General features: G+C 41.8%; 2 protein-coding genes across 5 annotated transcripts in view; one reads left to right on the forward strand and one right to left on the reverse strand.

Annotated features, from left to right (window-relative positions):
- Positions 1-24,014, reverse strand: part of LOC121719393 — a 97,435-nt gene that overhangs the window by 65,531 nt on the left and 7,890 nt on the right. The window contains exon 2 of the mRNA XM_042104943.1: positions 17,667-17,720. Within this exon, the coding sequence (XP_041960877.1) occupies positions 17,667-17,720 (54 nt within the window). The remainder of the gene's footprint in view (positions 1-17,666; positions 17,721-24,014) is intronic.
- On the forward strand, positions 76-24,012 carry LOC121719550 (jerky protein homolog-like). 4 transcript variants are annotated; one of them, XR_006034272.1, is made up of 11 exons: positions 76-725; positions 1,185-1,309; positions 2,557-3,536; positions 3,725-3,883; positions 4,078-4,176; positions 18,159-18,208; positions 18,629-18,810; positions 18,914-18,996; positions 20,321-20,393; positions 20,666-21,633; positions 22,378-24,012. XR_006034272.1 is itself a non-coding variant. In XM_042105286.1 (9 exons), the coding sequence occupies exons 6-9, from the start codon at positions 18,712-18,714 to the stop codon at positions 21,389-21,391; spliced, it is 981 nt and encodes a 326-aa protein (XP_041961220.1). In that variant the 5' UTR covers positions 76-1,309; positions 2,557-3,536; positions 3,725-3,883; positions 4,078-4,176; positions 18,159-18,208; positions 18,629-18,711; the 3' UTR covers positions 21,392-21,638. The 4 variants fall into 4 exon arrangements, 1 of the variants encoding a protein (XP_041961220.1); XR_006034271.1 differs by having other exon boundaries at positions 76-1,309; XR_006034273.1 differs by having other exon boundaries at positions 76-1,309; positions 3,745-3,883.

Below are 24,014 nucleotides of genomic sequence, written 5' to 3' on the forward strand. Positions count from 1 at the left end.
AATCGGTGAATTAGTGAAACACACTCAGCACACAGTGTACACACAGTGAGGTGAAGTACACAAAAACAGCGGCGCACAGGGAGCAGTGAGGGGTCAGGTGCCTTGCTCAAGGGCACTTCAGCCACTTCCTACTGGTCGGGGTTCGGACCGGCAACCATCCGGTTCCAAGTCCAAAGCGCTAACCAGTAGGCCACGGCTGCCCCACGAACAAATAATGGTATGGCAGTCTCTGTGCCACGGTCCAGTAGACAGGCTCCAGCGAGGAACCAGTGGTGCAAATAACTGACATGTCCAAATGGGCCTTCATGAAATGCGTCGCTAGATTGTTCATACACATTTTAACGGGCCAAGTTGAAGAGCTGTTGTCCGTTATTGTTTGTGCAAATATAGGCTGATTCATGTTCCCTTACATTGTGTAACTGAGGTCCATGCACTGTAAAAAATCAAACTTGGGAAATAGTGGCCACAACTTGAAAAACTAATTAAGAAAGAACATTCTTACAAGTGACCGTTGTCTTAACTTGCAATCGTGTGTTATATGACTGTTTTTTATTAACATTAGGAGAACTTGAGTGGTAAAGTTTGGAGAAATTCAAAATGTAAGTTAATCGCAGGGCAAAGTTCAGCCAACTTTTTGGGAACGAGACCACGCATGCGCAGTCGGATTCCACCGCTAATGGAGAGGAGAGGCGCGCGAGGCACAACCTATGGGCACAACGACTTTGGTAAGTTCACACACAGACAACAGGGTTCGTGTTCAAATGTAAGGCCCCCCTTAGTTCTGCCGACTAATACGTCTGTAATATCGTTTAGTATCTCTGTATGTAGACTAAGGCTGATATTATACGTAAGACCGTTGTGTTTAAAAATAAACAAAATGTTTTGGCGCGCTTAGCTAACCGCTAGCGAACATTAGCTAGCTAACGTTACCTCAAGTCTAGGGGCAGGTGATTTTTTTTTTTCTTCTGCAAGGCACAACTTGACGAAGATGTGAAGCAGTTTGGATTTGACAGATTCCTTGCCCCTTTGTTGAGAGACATTTCAGTCTTAGAAAAGGAAGGGCTATATGTTGAGGCAAAACGCAACAATGTGAAAGGAACAATTTATTGTGTTTGTGCTGATAATTTGGGAGCACATGGATTGGCTGGCTTTCAAGAAAGTTTTTCTGTCGCCAATTTCTGCAGATTCTGTCTGATCAGTCGAGACACTCTGGAAAAAGCTCCTTGTGATTTTCCGCTGAGGACTCCTGAGCAGCACGATTTACTGGTAAGAAGACTTCCGGGCAACAACGCCATTTGTGGTGTCAAAGGTGAGTGTGCTTTAAGCAAACAGTTGACCTATTTCCACCCCATCACAGGCTTCCCTCCGGACATTCTCCATGATCTTTTCGAGGGGGTTGTGCCTGTAGAATTGACCTTATGTCTCAAAGAACTAATAAGGAAGAAGTTCATTTCCTTTGATGATGTTAACCACGCTATAATGTCCTTCCCGTACAAGTACTATGACAAAGACAACAGACCACACAAAATACCAAAACACAGCTTTTCAAAAGGTGGTAACGCCTGGGGTAATGGCCATGAAAACTGGTCTTTGCTGAGGTTATTGCCTCTGATGATAGGTGATTGTGTGCCAGAAAATGACCCAGCATGGGAAATACTCATGGATCTCAAAGATATCACTGAAATTGTTGTTAGCACAAAATTCTCTGAGAGCTCACTGAGTTATTTGGAAACTAAAATAGCAGACCATCGTAGCTTGCTACTTAAGACTTTTCCTGAACTGCGTTTACGGCCCAAACATCATTTTTTGGAGCACTATGCACATCTTATTAGATGTTTTGGTCCCTTGGTTGAGTTATGGACAATGCGTTTTGAGGCAAAACACAGTTTTTTCAAAACGGTTGTCCATGATACCAAGAATTTCAAGAACATTCTAGTCACCTTGACAACCAAACACCAGTTAATGGTTGCATATCATCTTGATTCACATCTACTAAGCCACCGTATCCATGTTGAGAAAGTGAACGTTGTTCAGGCTGCATCTTTAGATGCATCGTGGAAAAGGGCTTTAGAGAGAAGGTTTTCCCACCTCGAGTCTGTGTCTTTGTCATCCGATGTTCAAGTGGATGGAATTAGATACAGAGAGGGCATGATCATTTCTGCAGGTCAGTGTGGTGGCCTACCAGAATTCCACAGAATACATAGAATTCTCGTTGCAGAAGACTTGGGGTTCCTTTGCATAAAGCTCCCGTCTTGGTATATAGAACATCTTAGATCGTATGAGTTGGATGAGACAAGTTATGCTGAGACTGACATCTTGACATTTGATGACTTAAATGACTTTTATCCTTTGATAGCCTACTCTGTCAGGGGAAAGCTTCTAGTGTCACCGAAGAAATTTCTGTTGCACTGAGGTGGTCTGTGATCACTGATATGATTTAATGCATTTGTGATTCATGAGCACTGAAATTCCAATACCTTTGTCAGAGACTAATGCTTTATCTTGCTTTCATGTTAAGTCATTCAAATAATCGCTACAATTCTTTTTGTTCTGCAGAAATTTAGAAAATGTTGCTGCGTGTCATAATATCGCCGAACAACATAAAAAAAATAAGTATGCCAGATCTCCCCAGCTCATTACAAAGCTTAAAAGAAATTCTACAAGATCAACTGCAGCTGAACAAAGGATTCATTCTCCAATTTGAGGACCCAGAGTTTGGAAATGAACTCTGCAACTTAACAGCTATTTCAGAGCTACCACCTGAGAAAGCTACCCTGAAGGTGATTTATGAGGCAAGCCCTGACCCTGATGGATCAGATGTTCCTGACCCTGATGGATCAGATGTGTCACTGTCGTCACTGGATACAGCATCACCTCCAAGTTCATGTAGCTCTCCTGGTACATCTAGACGGGTTTCTGCATGGCCAACTCCTTTTCCGATACCAACCTTTGCCTATGATGTCGAATTGCGCCTCCAAAAAGGAAATGATGCCTACAAAGAGAAGGGCATCCTGTTAGAAGCCACTAGAGACATGAAAAGTGACATTCTAGATAAAATTGCGCAAGCTGTGTTTGAGATTACTGCATATCCAGAACCAAAAGAAAGAGAGTCTATAGCAATAGCTCTTGTCAATAAACATCCCTGCCTTCGTGAACCAGGAAGCGGAAATGGGTGGAATGGATGGAATATCAGTATTGCATTCAAAATTGGAAACTACCGTCAGAAGCTGCGCAATGCAGGCTGCGAAGAAGTGAAGGTGAATGAAAGGCGGGGAAACCATGGAAGACCTTTCAAAAAAGCAAGAAGAGCCGAGGTCAATTTCCTTCCTAACCACCCCGCTGGACAGAGTGAAGACTCCTTGGAAAAGGATCGAGATTCAATAACCATTGAGATGGAAAAAAGGAATCCTAACATGACTTTTGTCAGTGGAGCTATGGATCGCACATTCTCCTTGCGAAGGAAATAAATAGTTGAACAGGAACCCCATGTTGTATTGGTGAAAAACAGATGGCCAGCTCTCTTCCTGGAGTATCAGGTTGGTGTACTTCTCAAGTCATTCTAACTCTTACTCTGTCTGCTTTTTTCTTCCAAAACCTTTTCTTCAGCTTGCTTCTTTGGTGACACACTCTCTGATTTCCGTCTCTCATAATTTCACTAATGTATTCTTGTGTTTATTTGCTTTCTAATAGCTTTTATAAACCTTTAAGCACTTTTCTTCTATAGGTGAACTTTTAATTTCACAGATTAACGATGATTAACCTCAAGAGAACATTCCTGGAAGCTGTTGACACACACACCCCAAGACTCCTGCAGATGTTTAGAAACAGAAGAGCACATTTGGGTGAAGAGATGCAGACACTCCTTGACTCATTGGATAAGCAGGTGATAAGAAAGACATGTAGATGTAGTAGATACTGTAAATCTACTGCTGTGGTCTAAATGGCGTTTTATGGTATTTTTGATTGCCTAAGTTGCTTGTTGAGAAGTAATAGAATGACCACAACAGAAATCAATATTTGTTTTGTGGAAATGAAAGTTCTTAAGGATTTTTTTTTTGTAATGTTTGCTTTTTTCAGACATCGGACATTTCCATGCACAGAAAGACCGTGGCACTCCGAGGGCTTCCATTGTTCCTGAAAGACTACGGAGCAGAGAAGATTCTAACAACATGCTTGGTAAGTATAAAGGAGAACTTTAACTTTTAACCCCATTATCGTTTTCCTGAGGGGTCACCCCATGCTTAGGGAAGCAAAAAACCCAGACAAAAATGAATTCGACCTAGCCATAGATCTGCACTGGCTGCCAGCGCTTTGGAATAGCTATAACGCCATCCTATGGGGGCAACCCTTATCTGCTTTTGGATCCTATGTAACATGAGTTGGTTCCTTACGAGACACCACCATGCTCGTTTAACTCAAATAACGTGGCGAAACAATATAAACTTTGTGTTTTTGCATGGAGTCACTCACCGCAGATTTCCCCATATCGCCCGATATTGTTTAATTTTCCGATTGAGATATCCACGCTCTGGCTATTCTAAATGCAAAAATGCATCAGGGAGTTATGACAAAACCGGGTAACACTTTATAATAACTACATTAGTAATCTATTGTTCATACATAATTTATTATCAGTAAAGCATTTGTTCACACAGTTATAAATGGTTTGTTCATAGTAAATAAGCATATATCTAACATATGCTATATGTTTACATTATTGTTAATACTTAATAAATGATGAAATAATATGTTTTTGATGAAGTAATATTTCCATTATTTAACAGTTGTTACATACACATGCACTAATGATTCGTTAGGGTGAGGATACATATTTTATAAACCACTTCCTAATAGTATAATTCATGATGAACTCTTGAGTTACAAGTAGTTAGTTAATGATATTGTGTGAGCTCATCTAAAGTGAGGACGTTTTATGCCTTGCAACACACTTAAAAAGTAGTAGTAGAGCTGAAGTAGAGCTGCGCCTTGTTTTTAAGTCCTCTTGAGAAAAGTTCTCTGGTGCAGTGGTCAAAAAGTCTTAGTAGATTGGCAAGGAGGACTTGCACTCTGAGAAGCAAGTAAATCACACAAGGTTGGTTATTAAACCACTGTATTTAGTTTTTTACATATTTTTTCAAAAGTTTTTTTGAGGCAACACAGTGTGCAAAAAGTGCAAGAAAGTGCAAGAGTGCTGTACAAACGTTTCAGTCAGTGAAGACTATCTTGTTGTACATCCCAATTAACGTGAAATTAAGCGCACATGCACAAGCATTACACTCCACCCTCTCTCCTCCCTCAATCACACTCATTTTAATATGCTAACTAGAAGGACATTCGAGAGCGCAGACCTCCGCGAAGACAAAATGGCCTATCCCGCAATATTAATAACAATGAAAACTCATCTGTGGATCCATTCATACTCAAACCTGTTGCAAAGTTTAATAATTGAAATCATCAAATGAATAAAAAAGTTTATTTCCAGCGAATGCGAGGTAGAAGTGCTTATCTGACGAAATGGCAAGAATCTTACGTCTTTATCATCTGTAAGTAATAACAAAAACCAGTAGTGGCAGAGCGTGGTAGTGGCTAGGCTATAGGAGACCGTGACAGAATTATTGTTCAGTCTGCAAGTAGGTGACAGGCAGGGACGGATCATGGCTTGTGCCAAGTGTGCACGTGCACAGGGGCCCTCAGCCAATGGGGGCCCTCGGATTTAAAAAAAGAAAATTGCCATGAATTTAGGCTAGATTATGCTTCTGTCTGTTAATTTGCGGCACACCTGAATGGTGTTATGGAACCGCGGACCGAAAGAAAAACTAGATGTACCGCAGAGCGGTACAAAATATGACCGCCACCCAGTCCAGCACATTTTTTCCACAAAAATAAATCACGCTGAAAGGCCTATATGATTTTAACTGTCTCACTAAATTGCATTAGCCACACTCAATTCTCACTGGTATCTGCTAGACAACAAGTACCAAAACATGATTAGTTCATAGATTTCACATGTAAAATTCATTTTATACAACCCCACCCCCATCTTGCCTGTTCATAATTCTGAGAAATTCTTGAATTGTGTGCATGTGTGCGTGTACACGTTTATGTTTATGTGTGTGGGTGTGTGTGTGTGTGTGCGTGCTTGTGTGTTTGCCTGCGTATGTGTGTTTGTGCATGTGCATGCATGCGTACATTTGTCTACTGTGTGAGTATGTGTCATATGTATGATTACTGTGAATGTATGTGTGTGCGTGTGTATCTGTTTATGCACATGTGTGCACATGGAATGGTTTAACATGACCCCTGGAGGCAAACATACGGAAAAAATTGGTCATCCTAGGCCATACGGTTCTCAAGATATTCACAGAAAACTGTGTCTGCCCTACCCTCCTTTCGGGGGGTCCAGTCCAGCGGGGGGTTACAGATCAAAACGAAAAACGATGGTTCCATGCTATCCATGTGGGGTTACATGCCCACCAAGTTTTGTGTACCCCGGTCTTTCAGTGTCCCGGAAATCCTAGACGGAAATTTGGGCATGTGAAAAAAAAAAAAAAAAAAAAAAAAAATCTGACTAAACCTATATGACCTAACTAGATGTACCGCATAGCGGTACAAAATATGACCGCCGCTCAGTCCTGTACATCCGTTCCGCGACAATAAATCACACTTCAATTTGTCTCCATATTTTACTCCATCCCCCACTCTTGAAACTTTTGTGTATGCTTGTTTGGCATGCCTGAGTGTGTGTGTGCGGCTGCACAGAAAGTAGCCTACTGGTGCTGAAAAGGTGAATAGATTGTAGAATAGCCAAAGAAGATGTAGCATTGTTATAAAACCTTTAAAATCTCTAAACAATCACAAGTAGGGCAGTTCATCACAGTTCATCCATTGCAACTGGATTGATGAAAGGTCACTTACACCTGTAGGCTACATTGTATTTGGGAAAAGCAAAAGGTATCAGCATAATGTTATTTATTTATTTATTTATTTATTTATTATGTATTTATAAACAAAAACATCTCTGTCAGTTCCATGCCGTTTTCAACAGCTATCAAAAACAAAGGTTATTTTTGGATGGATGGATTTTTTGTGAATGTTTCTTCTTCTACATAAGATTTTAGTCATCTTTAGTTCATGTAATACTTTATTGTCAATGCACAAATTAAGTAACAGTAGTCTGAAACGTTATTGTTAATGCACAAATTAAGTAACAGTAGCCTAGTCTGAAACGAAATGCTGTTTTACATCTAACCAGTGGTGCAAATAACTGACATGTCCAAATGGGCCTTGATGAAATGCGTCGCTAGACTGTTCATACACATTTTAACGGGCCAAAGTTGAAGAGCTTTTGTCCGTTATTGTTAGTGCAAATATAGGCTGATTCATGTTCCCTTGCATTGTTTAACTGAGGTCCATGGCTAGTCTGGCTTTCATCAGACCAAGCTCAATCTTTTAAGAAATCAAAAAATAAATAGCGGGCAGATCAGGCTGGGTTCACCCAGCCTAGTCCATAGGCACCCGATATTGTTTAATTTTCCGATTGAGATATACACGCTCTGGCTATTCTAAATGCAAAAATGCATCAGGGAGTTATGACAAAACGGTAACTAACAAACTAGATCCTAATAGAAAGCTGTTAGCTTCCCTAAGCTACAGGTAGGATAATAAGGTAGGCCTATTTACAACATAAATTGTCAATAGGCTATGCTGGCGACACAAATAAAATCTCCTTTGGAAACCAATGGCTTACGCCTTACAGTATCAAGCGGACTTAAACTGTCATATCGTGGCGAAAAGTTGTAATAACATTCACGCAGCTCCATGAGTCAAGGAAAGCGGGAATGAAGTAGCCACTTCTAAATGGGACCCACTACACAGTAGCTTAAGGTGTTTTGCTAAAGCAGCCATAATGAAATGAAGGTGTCATTGTTTGGATACTTCACACACACGTGCTTTTTAATTTCACAGACTACAACTACCAAGCTGTAATCAAAGCACATCGATTCCACTCTCACAACCTGCACGCACTTAAAACAAAATAAACAGGCGTCTCAGTCTCACGCATGTATAGGCAAAACTGTATCAGACCGGTGTAACGTTGGTAAATCTTCCATTGCACAGAATGATTTTGTAGCACGTGCAATAAATGACAGTCGAAAGATACAAACAGTGCTGCTATACATTTGCTTGGTATAACCGCATTTATAGTTTTCTACAAATGCAATAAATCAAATGCCTCCATCACTCAACCAACGCTAACGGTAACATTACCTAGGTCCTTATTGATATTACAAGATTAACGTACCTGCAGTAAAAACCAAGCATGTCCGATAAACATCCTCAGATTTATTTCGGCTTCAAGAAGAAATGGGAATTACACTTCATGTGAACATCGTCCTATCCTTATTAGATGTTCGCTGCGGTAAATTACAGTCCTTGTATGAAGCGTCCATTGTTTTTTCCAACCCACTTTTAACTTCCAACAAAATTACGTCTCACTGCAACGATGCGCCATCTAGTGGACAAACGACTACTTCTCGCCAATACTGAAAATGCAGCCATGATGATGATGATGAATATTTATTTTGGCTTTCTTTTAATCCTACTGATTTTCATTTTTTACCGGAGGGGGGGGAAATCACAAATGAGTGATTATGAGCCAGGTTGATGTGGGCCCTTGAGACCAACATACCATAAAAGATTCACAGAGAACTGTGTCTGCCCTACCCTCCTTTCGGGGGGTCCAGTCCAGCGGGGGGGCTGCAGATGAAAACGAAAAATGACGGTTCCATGCTATCCATGTGGGGGTACATGCCCACCAAGTTTTGTGTACCCTGGTCTTTCAGTGTCCCGGGAATCCTTGTTGGTGTACGTCACTAAATGTACACATAAATTATTTTATTGTAAGGCCCCCCATGAACGAAAGTACACAAAACTTGGCATGCATTCAGAGGGTGTCATAATGATCCTACACTTTTAATTTCGTGCAGTTTTGACCTTGTCAGCCAGAGATATTGAGATGAAAACACCTAATTTTTTGCTTTTTAATTTTTAACTAGGTGGCGCTATACATGAAATAAGTGGTAATGGGATGGGTTGACATGCCCCCTTAAGACCAACATACAAAAAAAAAAAATGGTCCTCCTAAACCCTACGGTTTTCGAGATATTCACAGAAAACTGTGTCTGCCCTACCCTCCTTTCGGGGGGTCCAATTCAGCGAGGGGGCTACAGATCAAAACGAAAAACGATGGTTCCATGCTATCCATGTGGGGTTATATGCCCACCAAGTTTCGTGTACCCCGGTCTTTCAGTGTCCCGGGAATCCTTGACGGAAATTTGGGCATGCGAAAAAGGAAAAAAAAAAAAAGAAAAAAAAAATCTGACTAAACCTATATGACGGCCGCTTCGCTGCGCGGCGGTCATAATAATAATAATAATAATTAGGTGTACCGCAGAGCGGTACAAAATATGACCGCCGCCCATTCCAGCGGGGGGGCTACAGATCAAAACGAAAAACGATGGTTCCATGCTATCCATGTGGGGTTATATGCCCACCAAGTTTCGTGTACCCCGGTCTTTCAGTGTCCCGGGAATCCTTGACGGAAATTTGGACATGCGAAAAAGAAAAAAAAAAGAAGAAAAAAAAAACAATCTTTGCCGCTTCGCTGCGCGGTGGTCATAATAAACTAAATGTTTTCCTGATCAATAAATACTTCTTAATTCATAAAATATAGAGGCATAACATTAGGTGGAAGTGGTAGGCTATCATTCAATGTGCATGCGTGTTTGCGAAGGTGAAACTGACCCACTCATGGGTAGGTGAATGAAGTGGATTCCTGCAATGTTCATGAAAACAGCATAGCGATTGGATAGCCTAATAAATCGCGACTTGTTGTAGGCCTAACAGTAGCTTATATCGTAGCAAATAGCCAATGACAGCCTAGGCCTACACTTATTTCACTCGTCTCGCTGGAGTGAGCGCATAATGTGGGCTGTTGCGCAAAGAAATTAATTAGGGAGATGATCTGCATCTCCATTTACCAAACGCTATAGTTTTGCTAACATCTCCACTGTTAACAACAACAACAACACCACATTACATTTATATAGCGCTTTTCTCGATACTCAAAGTGCATCACATGGATGGGGGGACCTCACTAGTAACCACCACTAATGTGTAGCACCCACCTGGGTGATGCACGGCAGCCATTATGCGCCAGAACGCTCACCACACACCAGCTTGAGGTGGAGAGTGAGGGAGTGAATGAGCCAATTACAGTGGAGGATGATTAGGGGGCCAGATTGAATGAGCCAGGTTGGGAATTTAGCCAGGACACCGGGGAACCCCCTACTCTTTGCGATAAGTGCCATGGGATCTTTAATGACCACAGTGAGTCAGGACCTCGGTTTAACGTCTCATCCGAAGGACGGCATCTCCTACAGTGCAGTGTCCCCGTCACGGCACTGGGGCATTGGGATCGATCTGTTTTTTTTTTTTATGGCCAGAGGGAAGAGTGTCACCTACTGGCCACCCACCAACACCACTTCCAGCAGCAACCTAGTTTTCCAAGGAGGTCTCCTAATAACAACATTAGGAGTGGATTGGAACACTTGCATCTCACCGTGTTCGGCTATGACTGGAAATAACTTTGCATAGTGCATTACGATATGTGGATGGAATTCGGGATGTTTTCCATGTCATTAGTTAAAATTAATGTTAAAAAATAACTCAATGAAATCATTCTTGGATCATAGAAGAGGTAAATGTCTTACAATGTTATTAATTTCTATGATTTTGCTAGCACTACACAAACTGAGGTTGATAGATGCAAGTAAAGCAGATCATTAACGTTAGCCTTCTATTTATTGTCATCAAAACTGCAGAGGAGTGAACAAGTCTCTGGTGTCTGCAGAAGTGAGTGTGGCATCTGACTCATATTCTGCGCGAGGGACTGTTGTGGTAGGTGAAATTTCACGGGGAAACCATGATGATTGGCCAAATTTACAAAAAAGTTGCAGTGTTTGGATAAAATTGCGAGGTCGCCCAGAATTCACAAGGATTTGCTGAATTTGCGTTAATTGTTGCGATCGCAACATCGCGAAATCCTGGAGGGACTGAATAATGTAATCTGCATCACTTTATTTAACAAACTGCAAGCAACAAGAGGGTTGAGTTCGCTGTGAGGCCAAACCCAAGAGCAGAGCCTATCTGTTAAGGCACTCGATAGGCTATAACGAGCTGTGTGCGCCTGGAAAGACAATAGAAGATGCTTTCTGAATAGCACAGCGAAGACGGCTCTGGTCATCCCATACCCTCCCCCCACTTCCTGTAGCCTACCATTATGACTTGTTGCCGTTTTGGGACATTAAGCTTTTTCACGTTAAGCCCCCCTCCCCCACCCCCTTCTTTCACAAGCAGTGGGGGAGCGCGGGGCACAAATTATTAAACTTTGACTAACGTTTCAAAGTGTCAATGTTTTTGACTAACAAACATCGAAACGTTAGTCAAAGTTTAATAATGTTCTGCACCTTTTACTAAAGAATAAAGACAATTAAGAAGACATCTGAGCTGCACCGGCGTCTCTCCTTCTCTCTAACACTTTTTGGCTTTGGCTAAATATTTCTAAAATCATTTGAGTTTCACTAGTCACATGTTTTAACAAACAACACTTGTTATTGAACTAATAACAGAAAAATTGGAAAACAGGAAAATTGACTTTATTTTCCATACGGAGAAATAACATATGCAGAGTCTAACCAAGGTCAATCTTGCCAAAAAAGCCCTCAAACCTGAAAACACATGAGGCAAAAGTGCAAAACATCACAAAACTAACTAAACTAACACGCGCATATTTTTGTATTGCAATCATTGTAGCCTACAGTTGTAACAGCGCGTAACAGTCGTTTTACTCCCCGTATGCGCTCATTATAAAGAACGTTTAACGTGTCCCAAAAACAGCTACAGTATCAACTAATCACTAAACGTCTTATAAACAAGTATTGCCAGGAGCAACACCTTGCAAAAAATGATAACAATAGGCCTAGGCCTTTATATGGCTCTGCTCCTGCCTAGATTCGAACGCAGAACTGAAAGTTGCAGACCAGGGGCTCGTTTCTAGAAAGCGTCGTTTGCTAACTTGCATCGCAACCTTGGTAGTACGCTCCATCGTTCTTGGATTTGGTGTTTCTAAAAAGGGTAGTTCGAACTCTCAATCGCAAACAAGGACGCAAAGTTTGGTCGTTTGAACTACTGCCCCTAGGCAGTCGCACTTGTGTCGTTCCTTGGTAGTTCCTGTTGGTGTCCGGAGCGCCTAACCAAAAATCATAACTGCCTAACCAAAATTTGCAAAGTGGATGTTTATCTCGTGACTCAAGGATTGATCTATCCTGTAGCTTAATTTTGATTAAGACACTGACTCCCCTACTTGGCTCATTCTTGCTATCTATGTTAATTTGAGTATTGCCTTGCTTTTAGTATTATAATCTTACTCTTACAACAGCAGTGATAAATGGTGTAGTAGCTAGAGCAGAAGACTTGTTATCCCAACGTTGTAGGTTCGACTTTCTTATGATGTGAGATTGTCCTCTTGCTTCTCGCTACCTGCAGGTGAACTGTGTGACACGTAGATTCAATTGTTTTTGACTGATGTCTTGTAGCCTACCTATGTTCTCTCAATGTAGAGTAACTATATACATAAATATGTATGGTCAAAACCTATTGTTGTGTCTCGTAGGCCTACTCTTACTCAGAGATGAAAAGAAGAGCTAGGATGCGAACTCGGGCCGAGCGCGCGGTGCACCGACGCGCTGCCGTTAAACTACGAGACAGTTGATAAACTATGAGATACCCAGAGATTTGTCCAGGCTATATATTTTTTCCAACATAGATATTTAACACAAATAATGACTCATATTGGTCTGCTTAAGTTAAAGAGGCCCTATGCAACAATTTTAGCAAAAATTACCTTAATTATGCAGGTTGAGAGTCGTTCTGATGGTTCTACAACACTTTTTGGGTCGTTTGGTGGGTGCTTCGTCTCCCCCTAGTGCTTCTCCGCGGAAAAAACGAATATGCAACTTTCTGGTCCCGGACCGAAGAAATCTGGATGTGACTCGGCGGAAGGCCTCGAAAATGTAGTAAGAATGTAGTTTCTAAGACGACTGCAAAACGGACTCCGACTTGGATTTGTTGCTGCTGAAATTGTAAGTAGCCTACCCTTGGGTGAACTTCGTTTTTGTAATGTGGTTTGATAGTCTCTTGAACAATGTGTTTGCTCGACCGTTTTATTGTGAGCCCTGTATGTGTTTAGCTTGGTTTCTTGATGGCTAGCTCGCTAGCTAGTGGGGGTTTAGCGTAGCAGTCACTTGCTACCGAAGCTGCAGGGGGAGCTATGTTGTGAAAAATGCGAGCCAAAATCAGGCAAAAACCCAGAAACAGCGAAAGAATAACCAGACTTGCATAGGGCTTCTTTAACTGTTTTATATGCTTGCAATAGGTTTAGGTTTTGGCTGATGGCAATGACAATGCCAGCATTAATCACTCGGTTTAGATTAGAAAAATGTCGACATAGGCCGTGACAGAACATTTCTAGGGGGTGGGGTATTACACGTTGCCACTGTTTCCACCAATGATATGTATCGCTGCATCATCAACAACGTTGTTGGAACTACGGTGTTCGAACGTCGGAGGTAGCGAATTGCAACACAGGTACGATGCTTTCTGGAAACAGGTGTAACAGTGTCGTTGTTTGGTCGCAAGTTGCGTTGTACCATGGTGGTTGAGCAACGTCGTTGCTAACTTTTCTAGAAACGACCCCCTGTTCTGGAAATACGTGCATTAACCCACTCGACCGTCAGACAACGCTATCTGCTTCGAGTAGGCCTATTGGGTAGGACTGTAGCCTACACTGGTTGCTGTGGCACAGTCTTGAGTGACCGAATTCGTTTTCCTTTGTCATATGAATGCTGTCATTTTGTTAACATTACTGTTAAGGAGATGCTGTAGGCAAAGGCTATATTTCAACCTCGTTAGTGTAGTAAAAAAAATCAGAACTATTCACAAGGTTTCTGGGCAGCATATTTATGTTCTGTTAGCAAGCGAACTTCTCATGACTACCGACAAAGTAGCCTACTGCCAGCTGACAAAGCTCTCATTTTAAAACATTACTGAGAGACAGGCACTGTACAATCAAGAAATCTTGCCACTGAATCCAAAACTATGTTTAACATTATGTACAAAGCTTAGGCTACAGTGGATTAGCATGTAGCAGGGGCTGCTAAAAACACAGAGAAACGCACTGAAAACTCGGCCAATCACAGCCCTTGCTGTCGAATGCTCCGTCCGGTTCGACCGTGGAACGCCACAGCGGACTATGCTGCCCCCAAGCGGCTGCAGTTGTACTTACATTTCACCCAGCTGCGTGAATCACCTTGATGGTGAATGAAGTGTCAATTCTTAACTGTGACCCACTGTATTTTCTCAGATATGGAGGCTGAAAAAAACAGGGTCATTAGTCTAATAATGCAGTTTTTCAAAATCACCAAGTTCCTTGGGTCATTACGTTTGAACAATTCATGCTAGATCAGGGGTCTTCAACTGTTTTCAGCTTTTAACATGGGTAATTTATAGAACTCCTTTCAATTTATTCTGTTTATTGTTGACATTTTTTCTTGGGACAACAATATGGGCTGTTGCTGAGCGACACTCACATTTAGATTGGGCAACATATTTTCTATCTGAATGATTTGGATACTTATGGGCAACGAGACCATCCAATCAGAGTGCTAGCAATGAATCACATGACCAACCATCTGTGTGCTTCTGAAATGTTCAATAAAGAAACCAGGGTCACAATAGTGAATCGAGGGGAAAAGAGAAGCTTCTTATATCTTTTTACTCTGCTAAGTGTTTATGTTGAAAACCAAAAATGGACATTTTACTTCATCAAATGTTTAAAAAACCAATTAACATCTATTTTTACTTGCTAAAGTTGTTAAGAAGACATCGTTTTGTCCCCCCAGTAAACTGTTAGCTGCCATTACTCCATTGAGATTGAATGGGATTTAGCTCGGTATATCGGTAGTTTTGCTAACAAAGTTGCTGTCTGCTGCCCTCATTAGTTGCACTGTGTTGCCCAAAAATGGCCAGGTGTATCATCAGCAGTTAACAATCACAGCTTGAGTATGGATGCAATATCTCATATCCTTAGTGTTCATTTTGTCACCTATTTTTAATATAGTTTTAGTCGACTAAAAGTCTTGTCATTTTAGTCTAGTTTTAGTCAAAAGAAAACTAAAGGTATCTCAGTCTTAGTCAGTTTTAGTCAAAACATTTTAGTCTTTTTTTATATATAACAAATTATTTCTGATTACCATTTCAGTCAAATAGTGTTTCACACATCTCAATTTTCCAACAATATTGTGTGCACTACTCGTCTGTTATAATTACATATTGTAGCTTGGCTGGAATTTGACCATAGACAGTAAAAGATTTGACTGGACCACTGTCATGATCTTTGCAGATCAGTGTTTCTAAAAGGTCCGCAAGCTATCCCAAGTGGTCCTCGAGCAGACATGGTAAAATATAATATAGATGAGTTGTTTGCAATATTGAAGCAACTTGTATGTAAATCCAAACAGTTCTGCAACACTGCCTATGTAAGATATGCCAGTTTAAATCATATGAATCCTCTGACACAATAAGCAAAGTGCAAAGACAATAAGAAAGGTGGTTCAGTGAGAAGGCCTATTGTGTAGGCTAATACTGTTGAAGTAAGTCTAATCTTTTTTTTTTTAGCTAGGTGGTCCGTGCGTTTCTTTTTTATTGGTTAGTTATTGTAAGTGGTCCTTCTTCTGAAAAAGTTTGAAAAACAGTATTAATGTTTTACTCCGCCACGCTAGATGGCGATATGTTAGATGTTTGAAATTTTCAGGGAGTACTGCACGACTGTAGATGTGTTCGAATTCAAAGACAACATCTCCTGCAGTACAGTGTCCCTGTTACTGCAATAGGGCATTGGGATCGATATTTGTTTGATGGATTTTGGCCACAGGGAAGAGTGACACCTACTAGCCAGCCACCAACACCACTTCCAGCAGGAACATACTCTTCCAGGAGGTCTCTTATCCAAGTACTCACTAAGTCTGCTTAGCTTCAGTAATTAAGCAAACTCAGGGTATCTGCTGGTCTGGCTGCTGGCTAAAAACAAAAGGTGAAAGGCATGTATGATTCTAACTGTCTCACTAAATTGCATTATGCACACTCAATTCTCACTGGTATCTGCTAGACCAGTGTTTCTCAAATTTTTTCAGACGAAGGACCACTTAACCAATAAAAAAGAAACGCACGGACCACCTAGCTAAAAAAAAAAGATTAGACCTACTTCAACAGTATATTAGCCTACACAATAGGCCTACTCACTGAACCACCTTAATTTATGATTTAAACTGATGGCATAGCTTACATAGGCAGTGTTGCAGAACTGTTTGGATTTACATACAAGTTGGTTCAATATTGCAAACAACTCATCTATATTATATTTTACCACATCTGCTCACGGACCACTTGGGATAGCTTGCGGACCACCAGTGGTCCCCGGACCACACTTTGAGAAACACTGTGCTAGACAACAATTACAAAAACATGATTAGTTCATACAGTAGACAACCCCACCCCCATCTTGCCTGTTCATATTTCTGAGAAATTCCTGAATTGTGTGCATGTGTGCGTGTACTTGTTTATGTTTATGTGTGTGTGTGTCAGGGTTGTGCAAAATTCCATAATTGAATTGAAACTGGCTCTTAAATTCCAATCCAATCCTTGAATTTCACTTGCATGTGTGTGTGTGTGTGTGTGTGTGTGTGAAATTAAGCTAAAAACTGCATTAAATTTAGAATCCAGTATAAAGTGGTATTGTTTTTAAATTATTAAATGGGCAGGCTCCAGGTTGTATAACAAATATGCTCAAGATCTGCATCCCACGCACGCCTGGACACCCCCCGTTCACACACACAGAAATAAAAGGAGACTGTGCTTTCAGTATCCATGCACCACGCCTCTGGTTTACCAGTTTACCACGGGAACTCAAATCAATATCATCTGTGACAGTTTTTAAATCTCTACTAAAACACATCTTTTCAGACTTGCTTTTAACAGGCATTGAGTACTAGATTACGTTTTTGTTATGGTTTGTGTCTGGAGGTGTCAGTTGTAGTTGGTGCTTGAATCATATTTTAAACTGTCGTTTTAACTGTGAAGCACTTTATGATGTAATGTGCTATACAAATTAAAATTACTTAATTACTTACTACTGTGTGTTTTTTTTTCTTCAAAATATGTACTTGTTATTCCAAGCCTCCATTTAAACTAGTATTGAAGAGGAAATAAATGTAAACACATACGGACCCAATGCAATTGAACTGTGTGCAGAAAATATCGCAGGACTAAGTATAATACAGCGTATCATAATGTAGCATATCACAAAGTAGCAGAGCATACCATTATCAACATTGCAGCATGAATAGCACAACATAATGTAGCATATTACAAAAAATAGCATAGCTTATGGGTGTAACACGACAGAGAAATATAGCATATAATTCATTATACTGACAAAAGTCACTGGCACTGATGATGTGATTTTGATTGTGATTTTATAGCTTACTTACCAGCAGTTGCAAAGCCAACATGACCCAGTGCAAAGACAAGCACAATCGTCCATGCTGAAAAGAGATATGACATTATCATACTTATGGACCCTTTCAAGAGAGTTCCATTATCAGCATCATAGTTGGCCCCACAAGACTTCCTTTTTAACATTCCATATGTTATCTTAATGCAGAGGAAGTAGATCGGGGCCCAAATAGAACGTTCAAGCATTGTTTTTGTTTTTATTGTTGAAAGGGTCTATAAAGTAAAATACAATGATGGCATTAGCTTAGTGGGCCAGTGCCAGTGGGTTGCTCGACAATGAAAGGAAACTAAACAGATGCTCCTGCAATGCTTTTTAAAATGTAATACACAGTATAATCCAACGATGTGTCTGTATAACACCTTTATAGGGGAGAATGAGGTAACGTGAGACACTGGGTAATGTGAGACAACCCCTGTATCTAGGCAACAGAACACATTTGTGCCCATGTGACCATTTTGTTTCCAAGCTCCTCCCATTTCCCCTTGGCCATAAAGAAGAGAAGCTCATTTTGCTGAGGTAAGCATGTTTTTTTCCAACAAAATGTTTTTTATGCATGTAAAAGTGAATTTTCTTGCGGTCAGCTTAATCAACTGTTGTGCCAAAGCAAATTGATTCAGGTAGAAAAACTTATAGCATACCTGTTGATGAACTACCAACATATAAAACCATGTGATGATGCTAGCTGAAGGTTAGCCTGAATTGCTAAGAAAGGTCATTTTTTCTAAAATGGTGGAGGTGGGATAAAGTGAGACAAATGCTGTGGGGTAAAGTGATACAGTGTCTCACTTTACCCCACCATGAGGCACAAGTTAAGTTTAGTTTTAAACATATTTTAATGTAACATTACATTCCATATGTAATGTAATATTAATATTAATTACATATGAATTCATATGTAATGTTACATTTTTATTTTAAATGTCATAAACATTGTAGAAAAGCCATCATGCCAAGAATTATCCCACATGAGATGGAGGAGGAGCTTGCCAAACACTTGAAACAACTAGCTGAACAGTTCCATGACCTTCCTCCAGTTAAGTCCTGTCAACTGGCATTTGAATATACAGAAAGAAACAATATCCCTGTCCCTGACAATTGGACAAAGACACAATGTGCAGGTAGGCTAGGGTGTGCAAGAGATCCCATGATTCTGTAGGTTAATTAAGGCCAACTGATCTTGGCACAAAGCTAAATCTTATAATAATGAATTGTCTACTCTAGATCCAGAGGCAACATCCCTGGGAAGGGCTACAGCCTTCAATAAAACTACAGTTCTTTGACAATCTGGCTGTAGTGATGGACAGGTGACAGCATTAATTCTTCAGTTGCAAATGCTTTTTACGGAGGCTTTAGCTGTAATATTTGGCTTTGAGGCCATCCTTAAAAATATTTTTGTTTGCAGTAACAGCCAAAAAAAAATAAAAATGGGTCGGTAGGTAGGTCAATATTTTTTTTTTTCAAGATTCAAAGTAAAAAAAAAAGTACAATTTTGGTCATGGTGATTACGTAGGAATGAATTTACACAAATGTGCATATCGTGACGTAACTGACTGGGTCTTCAACCCGTGCCTTCAGGCGCACCATTGCAAACCTCATTCTGATGCAGGTTATATAGACCAGCCTTTCTCAAACTTCTTTGACCTGAGGCCCGGTCATGGCAGACTTTTGGGTCATAAGGCTCATCTACATGTACCCAGAAAGAAGGCTACAATAGCTCTTGGCCACGTTATATTGAAATTTGACTATACAATACTCAATGCTATACAGTGTATTATACAGTCTCTGCTCTGTTTCTAAGGAAGTTCTAAAAAACAACGTCGTTCTATTAAGTTTCGTTAAATAAATAAATAGCCTTCCAACAGGTTGAAGCGGAGCTTTGATACCAACGTTATCGATTAGTTTCAGTTTCTCTCGCGCAGACGCGCATTGAATGAATGCTCATACCACCACTTAATTGTAGGGCTCCATGTTTAATGACATCGATAGCAGAAACGTTTGTTTTCTTTTTTCGTCGATCCGCGGTTTCTTGATCAACTGCGCAGCAAATTATCAGATGAAGCACCGGGCCTAATTTCACTCCACGACTCCGCGGACCAGCAGTCTCCATGTTGCGGACCCATATTTTGAGAAATGCTGAATAGACCACAACAAATTTCAATACTCCGACACGGTCACCGTTAGACTAGGGGGAGAAGGGATGAGAAAAGATCTGGCCACAGTTCTTCCAGAACTTCGTGCCAAGTAAAAGCGTTATCAGTTTGTGTGAATGAAACGAAGCGTAGGCCATAGTGTGACATGCGTAAAACCAATGGTGTAGAGATGACGCCACAGGTTTTTTTTTAAGTGAGCCACGTTTGCATGTAGGCAATTTATATTCACAATACTTGGGCCTACTAAAATAAATATTATTTTATTGCGTTTGTATTGGTTGTTTAGAGTAAAAAAAACAATCGGTCGGTATTAACGCAAGTTTACAACCGGCAAGTCGGTCGGACTAAAAGGGGACAAAAAATAAATATTTGGGTCGGTTCTAAATTGACAGGGTCGGTCGGGTTACGGCAAACGAAAATATTTTTAAGGATGGCCTGATTCTGATAAGGTTCTTACTTTGCCTCTCATCTTTAACAGGCATGCCTTCCCTCCACACATGATTTACAATGTAAATGAAACGGGTGTCTTTACAGTACAAAAGCCACAGCAGGTAAACTACACATGGCTACTAGAGGGCATATTAAAGTGCTAGTTCATATTAAAATCAAAATGCCCGTACATATTAGGTTAAGAGTATGGTTCTAGTACACATTAAAGTGCAGTGCACAATAAAGTGCTGGTGCATGTATAATGCTGTGGTAATGCTGTGAATCTGTAAACTGGACAAAATGAATGGACTGAAAAGAAATACAATGTACCTTTAGACCAGTAGTAGAATACTGGTTGGACATGTCATTGATTCTAAACTTTCTATTTGATCAGGTTGTGACAGAGACAGGAAAAAAGCAAGTTGGTTCTGTCACATCGGCTGAGAGAGGAGAACTGGTGACTGTGGTGTGTGCAGTGAATGCTGCTGGGAATGCCATAGCTCCCATGTTTGTCTTCCCCAGAGTCAAGTTTAAGGACTGCTTCATGACAGGAGCACCTCCAGGAGCCAAAGGTACCGCCACCAGAACGGGATGGATGAATGAAGACACCTGGCCTGAGTTCCTTGATCACCTGATACAGCAATCTAACTGCACCCCTGATCGTCCCATGCTGCTAATCCTGGATAATAATCTAAAAGCTCACATCTCACTCAAGGCAATAGAAATATCCAAGAGCATCGGAATTGTTCTGCTCACCCTCCCACCCCACACATCCCATCGCATGCAGCCTCTCGACGTGACCGTGTATGGTCCGTTCAAGACCCAATACAGCCGTGCTCTTGATGGGTGGATGAGGTCACCACGCAACATCACTTCTGGATTTAGGTCCACTGGGATTTTCCCATATAACCAAGACATTTTCCCTGATGAGGCGTTTGCACCATCCATGGTGTCAGACCGGCCAAACCCTGAGCTGCAGCCTGCCACTGCAGATGATCTGGGTGGTCCACCCCCTGCAGATGATCCACCTGCAGACGAACCACCTGCTGAAGATAATTCACCCACTGATGCTTATCCATCCACTGCATATTGTCCAAATGCCACACGCCTCGCCAGCTGACTCAGATGTGCCACGTGTTTCCAGCCGACCTGGATATGTGTCTCCTCGGGAAAATCCTACCACTTCCCGAATGTCCCCCCGGAACACAAACCAAACGAAAGCGTGTGAAGTCAGAGAATGACTGATGCTCTGATTGTGGATTGAGTCCTGTTGAGTCCCAGGCTGTTCTAGTTGGCTCTAAGGGTCCTGTGTTCTAAACCCCAGACTGTGTTTGAGTTGCAACGGAGTTGAGTTGCAGCAAGGTGATTTCTCTCTCTCATTTGAATGTTAATAAAACATGTAGAATAATAAAACATGTAGAATTACATTATGTTGTATTTGATTTTGTTTAGAATTACTTTCAAGTGTTTAGAACAAAATGTGCTTAATTGACCAATCCCCATGATTCTGTTACCAGTCTTACATTTGTTTTGGAATGTGAGGTTGTCAGGCTAGCTGTCAGGATTCTAACTGTTACAACATATGTTGTTATGGTAGTCAAAAAAGGGTATTGACATCTGGCAGTTTGCAAACGGAGTGCATTACCACCACCTTTACCTTTACCACCATTACCTGCTGGACTGAGGTGTAATGGCAAGTGTACCCCTCAGCCTCATTATGGCAGCCGGGTGAATAAGGCGAATAGGAGACTGCATAGGATAACAAGCCATCGCCTACTGCTAGCATTCCATCGAATCCCATTTTTTTTGTGTCACTCGACAGCAAATAACTCTACATCCGAATGGTTTAAAGACTATTCGTCCATTGTTTATTTCTAATGAAAGACAACAATGTATGAAAACCTCCATTACTTTGTACCTCGTGTTATGGCCCCATAGCCACTCGGCTGGTTGTATACGTTTACATGCAAAGGAACAATAACAAAACAGTCCACCAGGTGGCTATACATCATGAATTCCCACAATCAGAGTCCATTAAGTTATGCTTAAATACAGTATAGTAATGACACTCCCTGAACACAGATTCATTGTTTCTTTCCATGCCAGCACGGATAAGAGGCAGCCACGTCAGCAGCACAGGAATGTCCATCCCAGAAACGTCTCTCCCGCAGCGTTTCCACCGTAGCTACGGACCTTCCTCTTCGACTTCCCCAAGCCCGGACCCGGTCCAGGGCTGCCCCCTTTTCCCCCTCCCCTTTCCATTCACGGAGCCATGTCTGATCAGCATGTGATGGCCCACGAAGAGGCCTCGGGACTAATTCCAATAAACACCTCGCTGACTCCCCAGTCACCTCGCGAACCGGGCACGTCGACAGCGCCATCACTCCACCACCGCTCCAGCCACAGCCACGTCAGCGGGCCAGGACGTTTTTTTTTTATTTTTCCTGCTGACTTCCTTCCCGCAGCATCTCCGCTATAGTTCCGGATCCATCTCCACTTCTTCAGACGAGAAGGCCCCGCGTCGCTACTCCCTCCGCCCCCTCTTCCCCTCCCCCATCCACTTCCCCCAGCCAGGCCCCGGCCCAAGGCTGCCCCACTTCCAGTCGTTTCCCTCCCCTTTCCATTCCTGGAGCCACGACTGTACAGCACGCCACGACTCATGACGCTCAAGGCGTCCATTCAAAGATAGCTAGATCGCTAGCTCCCCATCTTCATCACGAGTTAGCAAGGCCACAGCCTTTGCATTCCATCTGCCTACTCATCATTCATGCTATTCATGCTTTATCTGCCTACCATGTATTCTGTGCTGTATGTCGTATCATGCCGAATTTTGTATATGTATTCAGGTAATGGTATTCTATCAGTTTTATTTCAGCCCAGGTCGAATTGTTAAGGCTGCCACAGATAGGATGGAATGAGCTTGGATCCATGCAACAACAGCTTCAGGGAGACCCATGCAGCAACTGCTCCGCTGAGCTCCTGGACCCCTGCAACAACGGCTCCGCTGAGCCCCAAGAACCATGCAACGGCTCCGCTGAGCCCCAAGAACCATGCAGCAACAGCTACGCTAAACCCCAAGATCAATGCTACCTTGAGCTTCAGGACCCATACAACGACGGCTCTGCCAAGCCCAAATACCCATGCAACTCTGATCTCTGAGTCCCAGGACCCAGGCAGCAATGGCTCAGCCGAGCCCAAAGGCCCATGCAGCAACAGCTCTACTGAGTCCCAGGACCCAAGCAACGATGGCTCCACCGAGCCCCAGGACCCATGCAACAACGGTTCCCTTGAGCCCAAAGGCCCATGCAGAAGCAGCTCTACTGAGTCCCAGGACCCAGCCAACAACAGCTCCAACAAGTCCCAGGACCCATGGACGATCCCTGCTATGCACTCCATGACCCTGGCTAAGGATCTTGCTAAACAAGCAGAATTGTAGATTGTAATTTGGTATGTCAACCCATGAATCCCTCACAAATCTTCGAATCACGTGCCACTGCAACTACATCATCCTCATTTCCAATGCACTGACCTGAGCTCTGCAATGGCAAGTTGTACTCCCTTACACTGATCCCGCGGTTACTACTGCAAGCTCTACTCCCCTACACTGACCCTACACAGATTATATTTTGACATGTATCTCACCACAACAAGCTCATAGCTCTACATGCATTTCATGTGTGTGTAGGACAGACTGTCCTGAATCTGGCAATATCATTGCCATGTTGGAGGGATACTCTGGGGCT

The sequence above is a fragment of the Alosa sapidissima genome, chromosome 9 (assembly GCF_018492685.1).
Source record: "Alosa sapidissima isolate fAloSap1 chromosome 9, fAloSap1.pri, whole genome shotgun sequence".
Taxonomy (NCBI): domain Eukaryota; kingdom Metazoa; phylum Chordata; class Actinopteri; order Clupeiformes; family Clupeidae; genus Alosa; species Alosa sapidissima.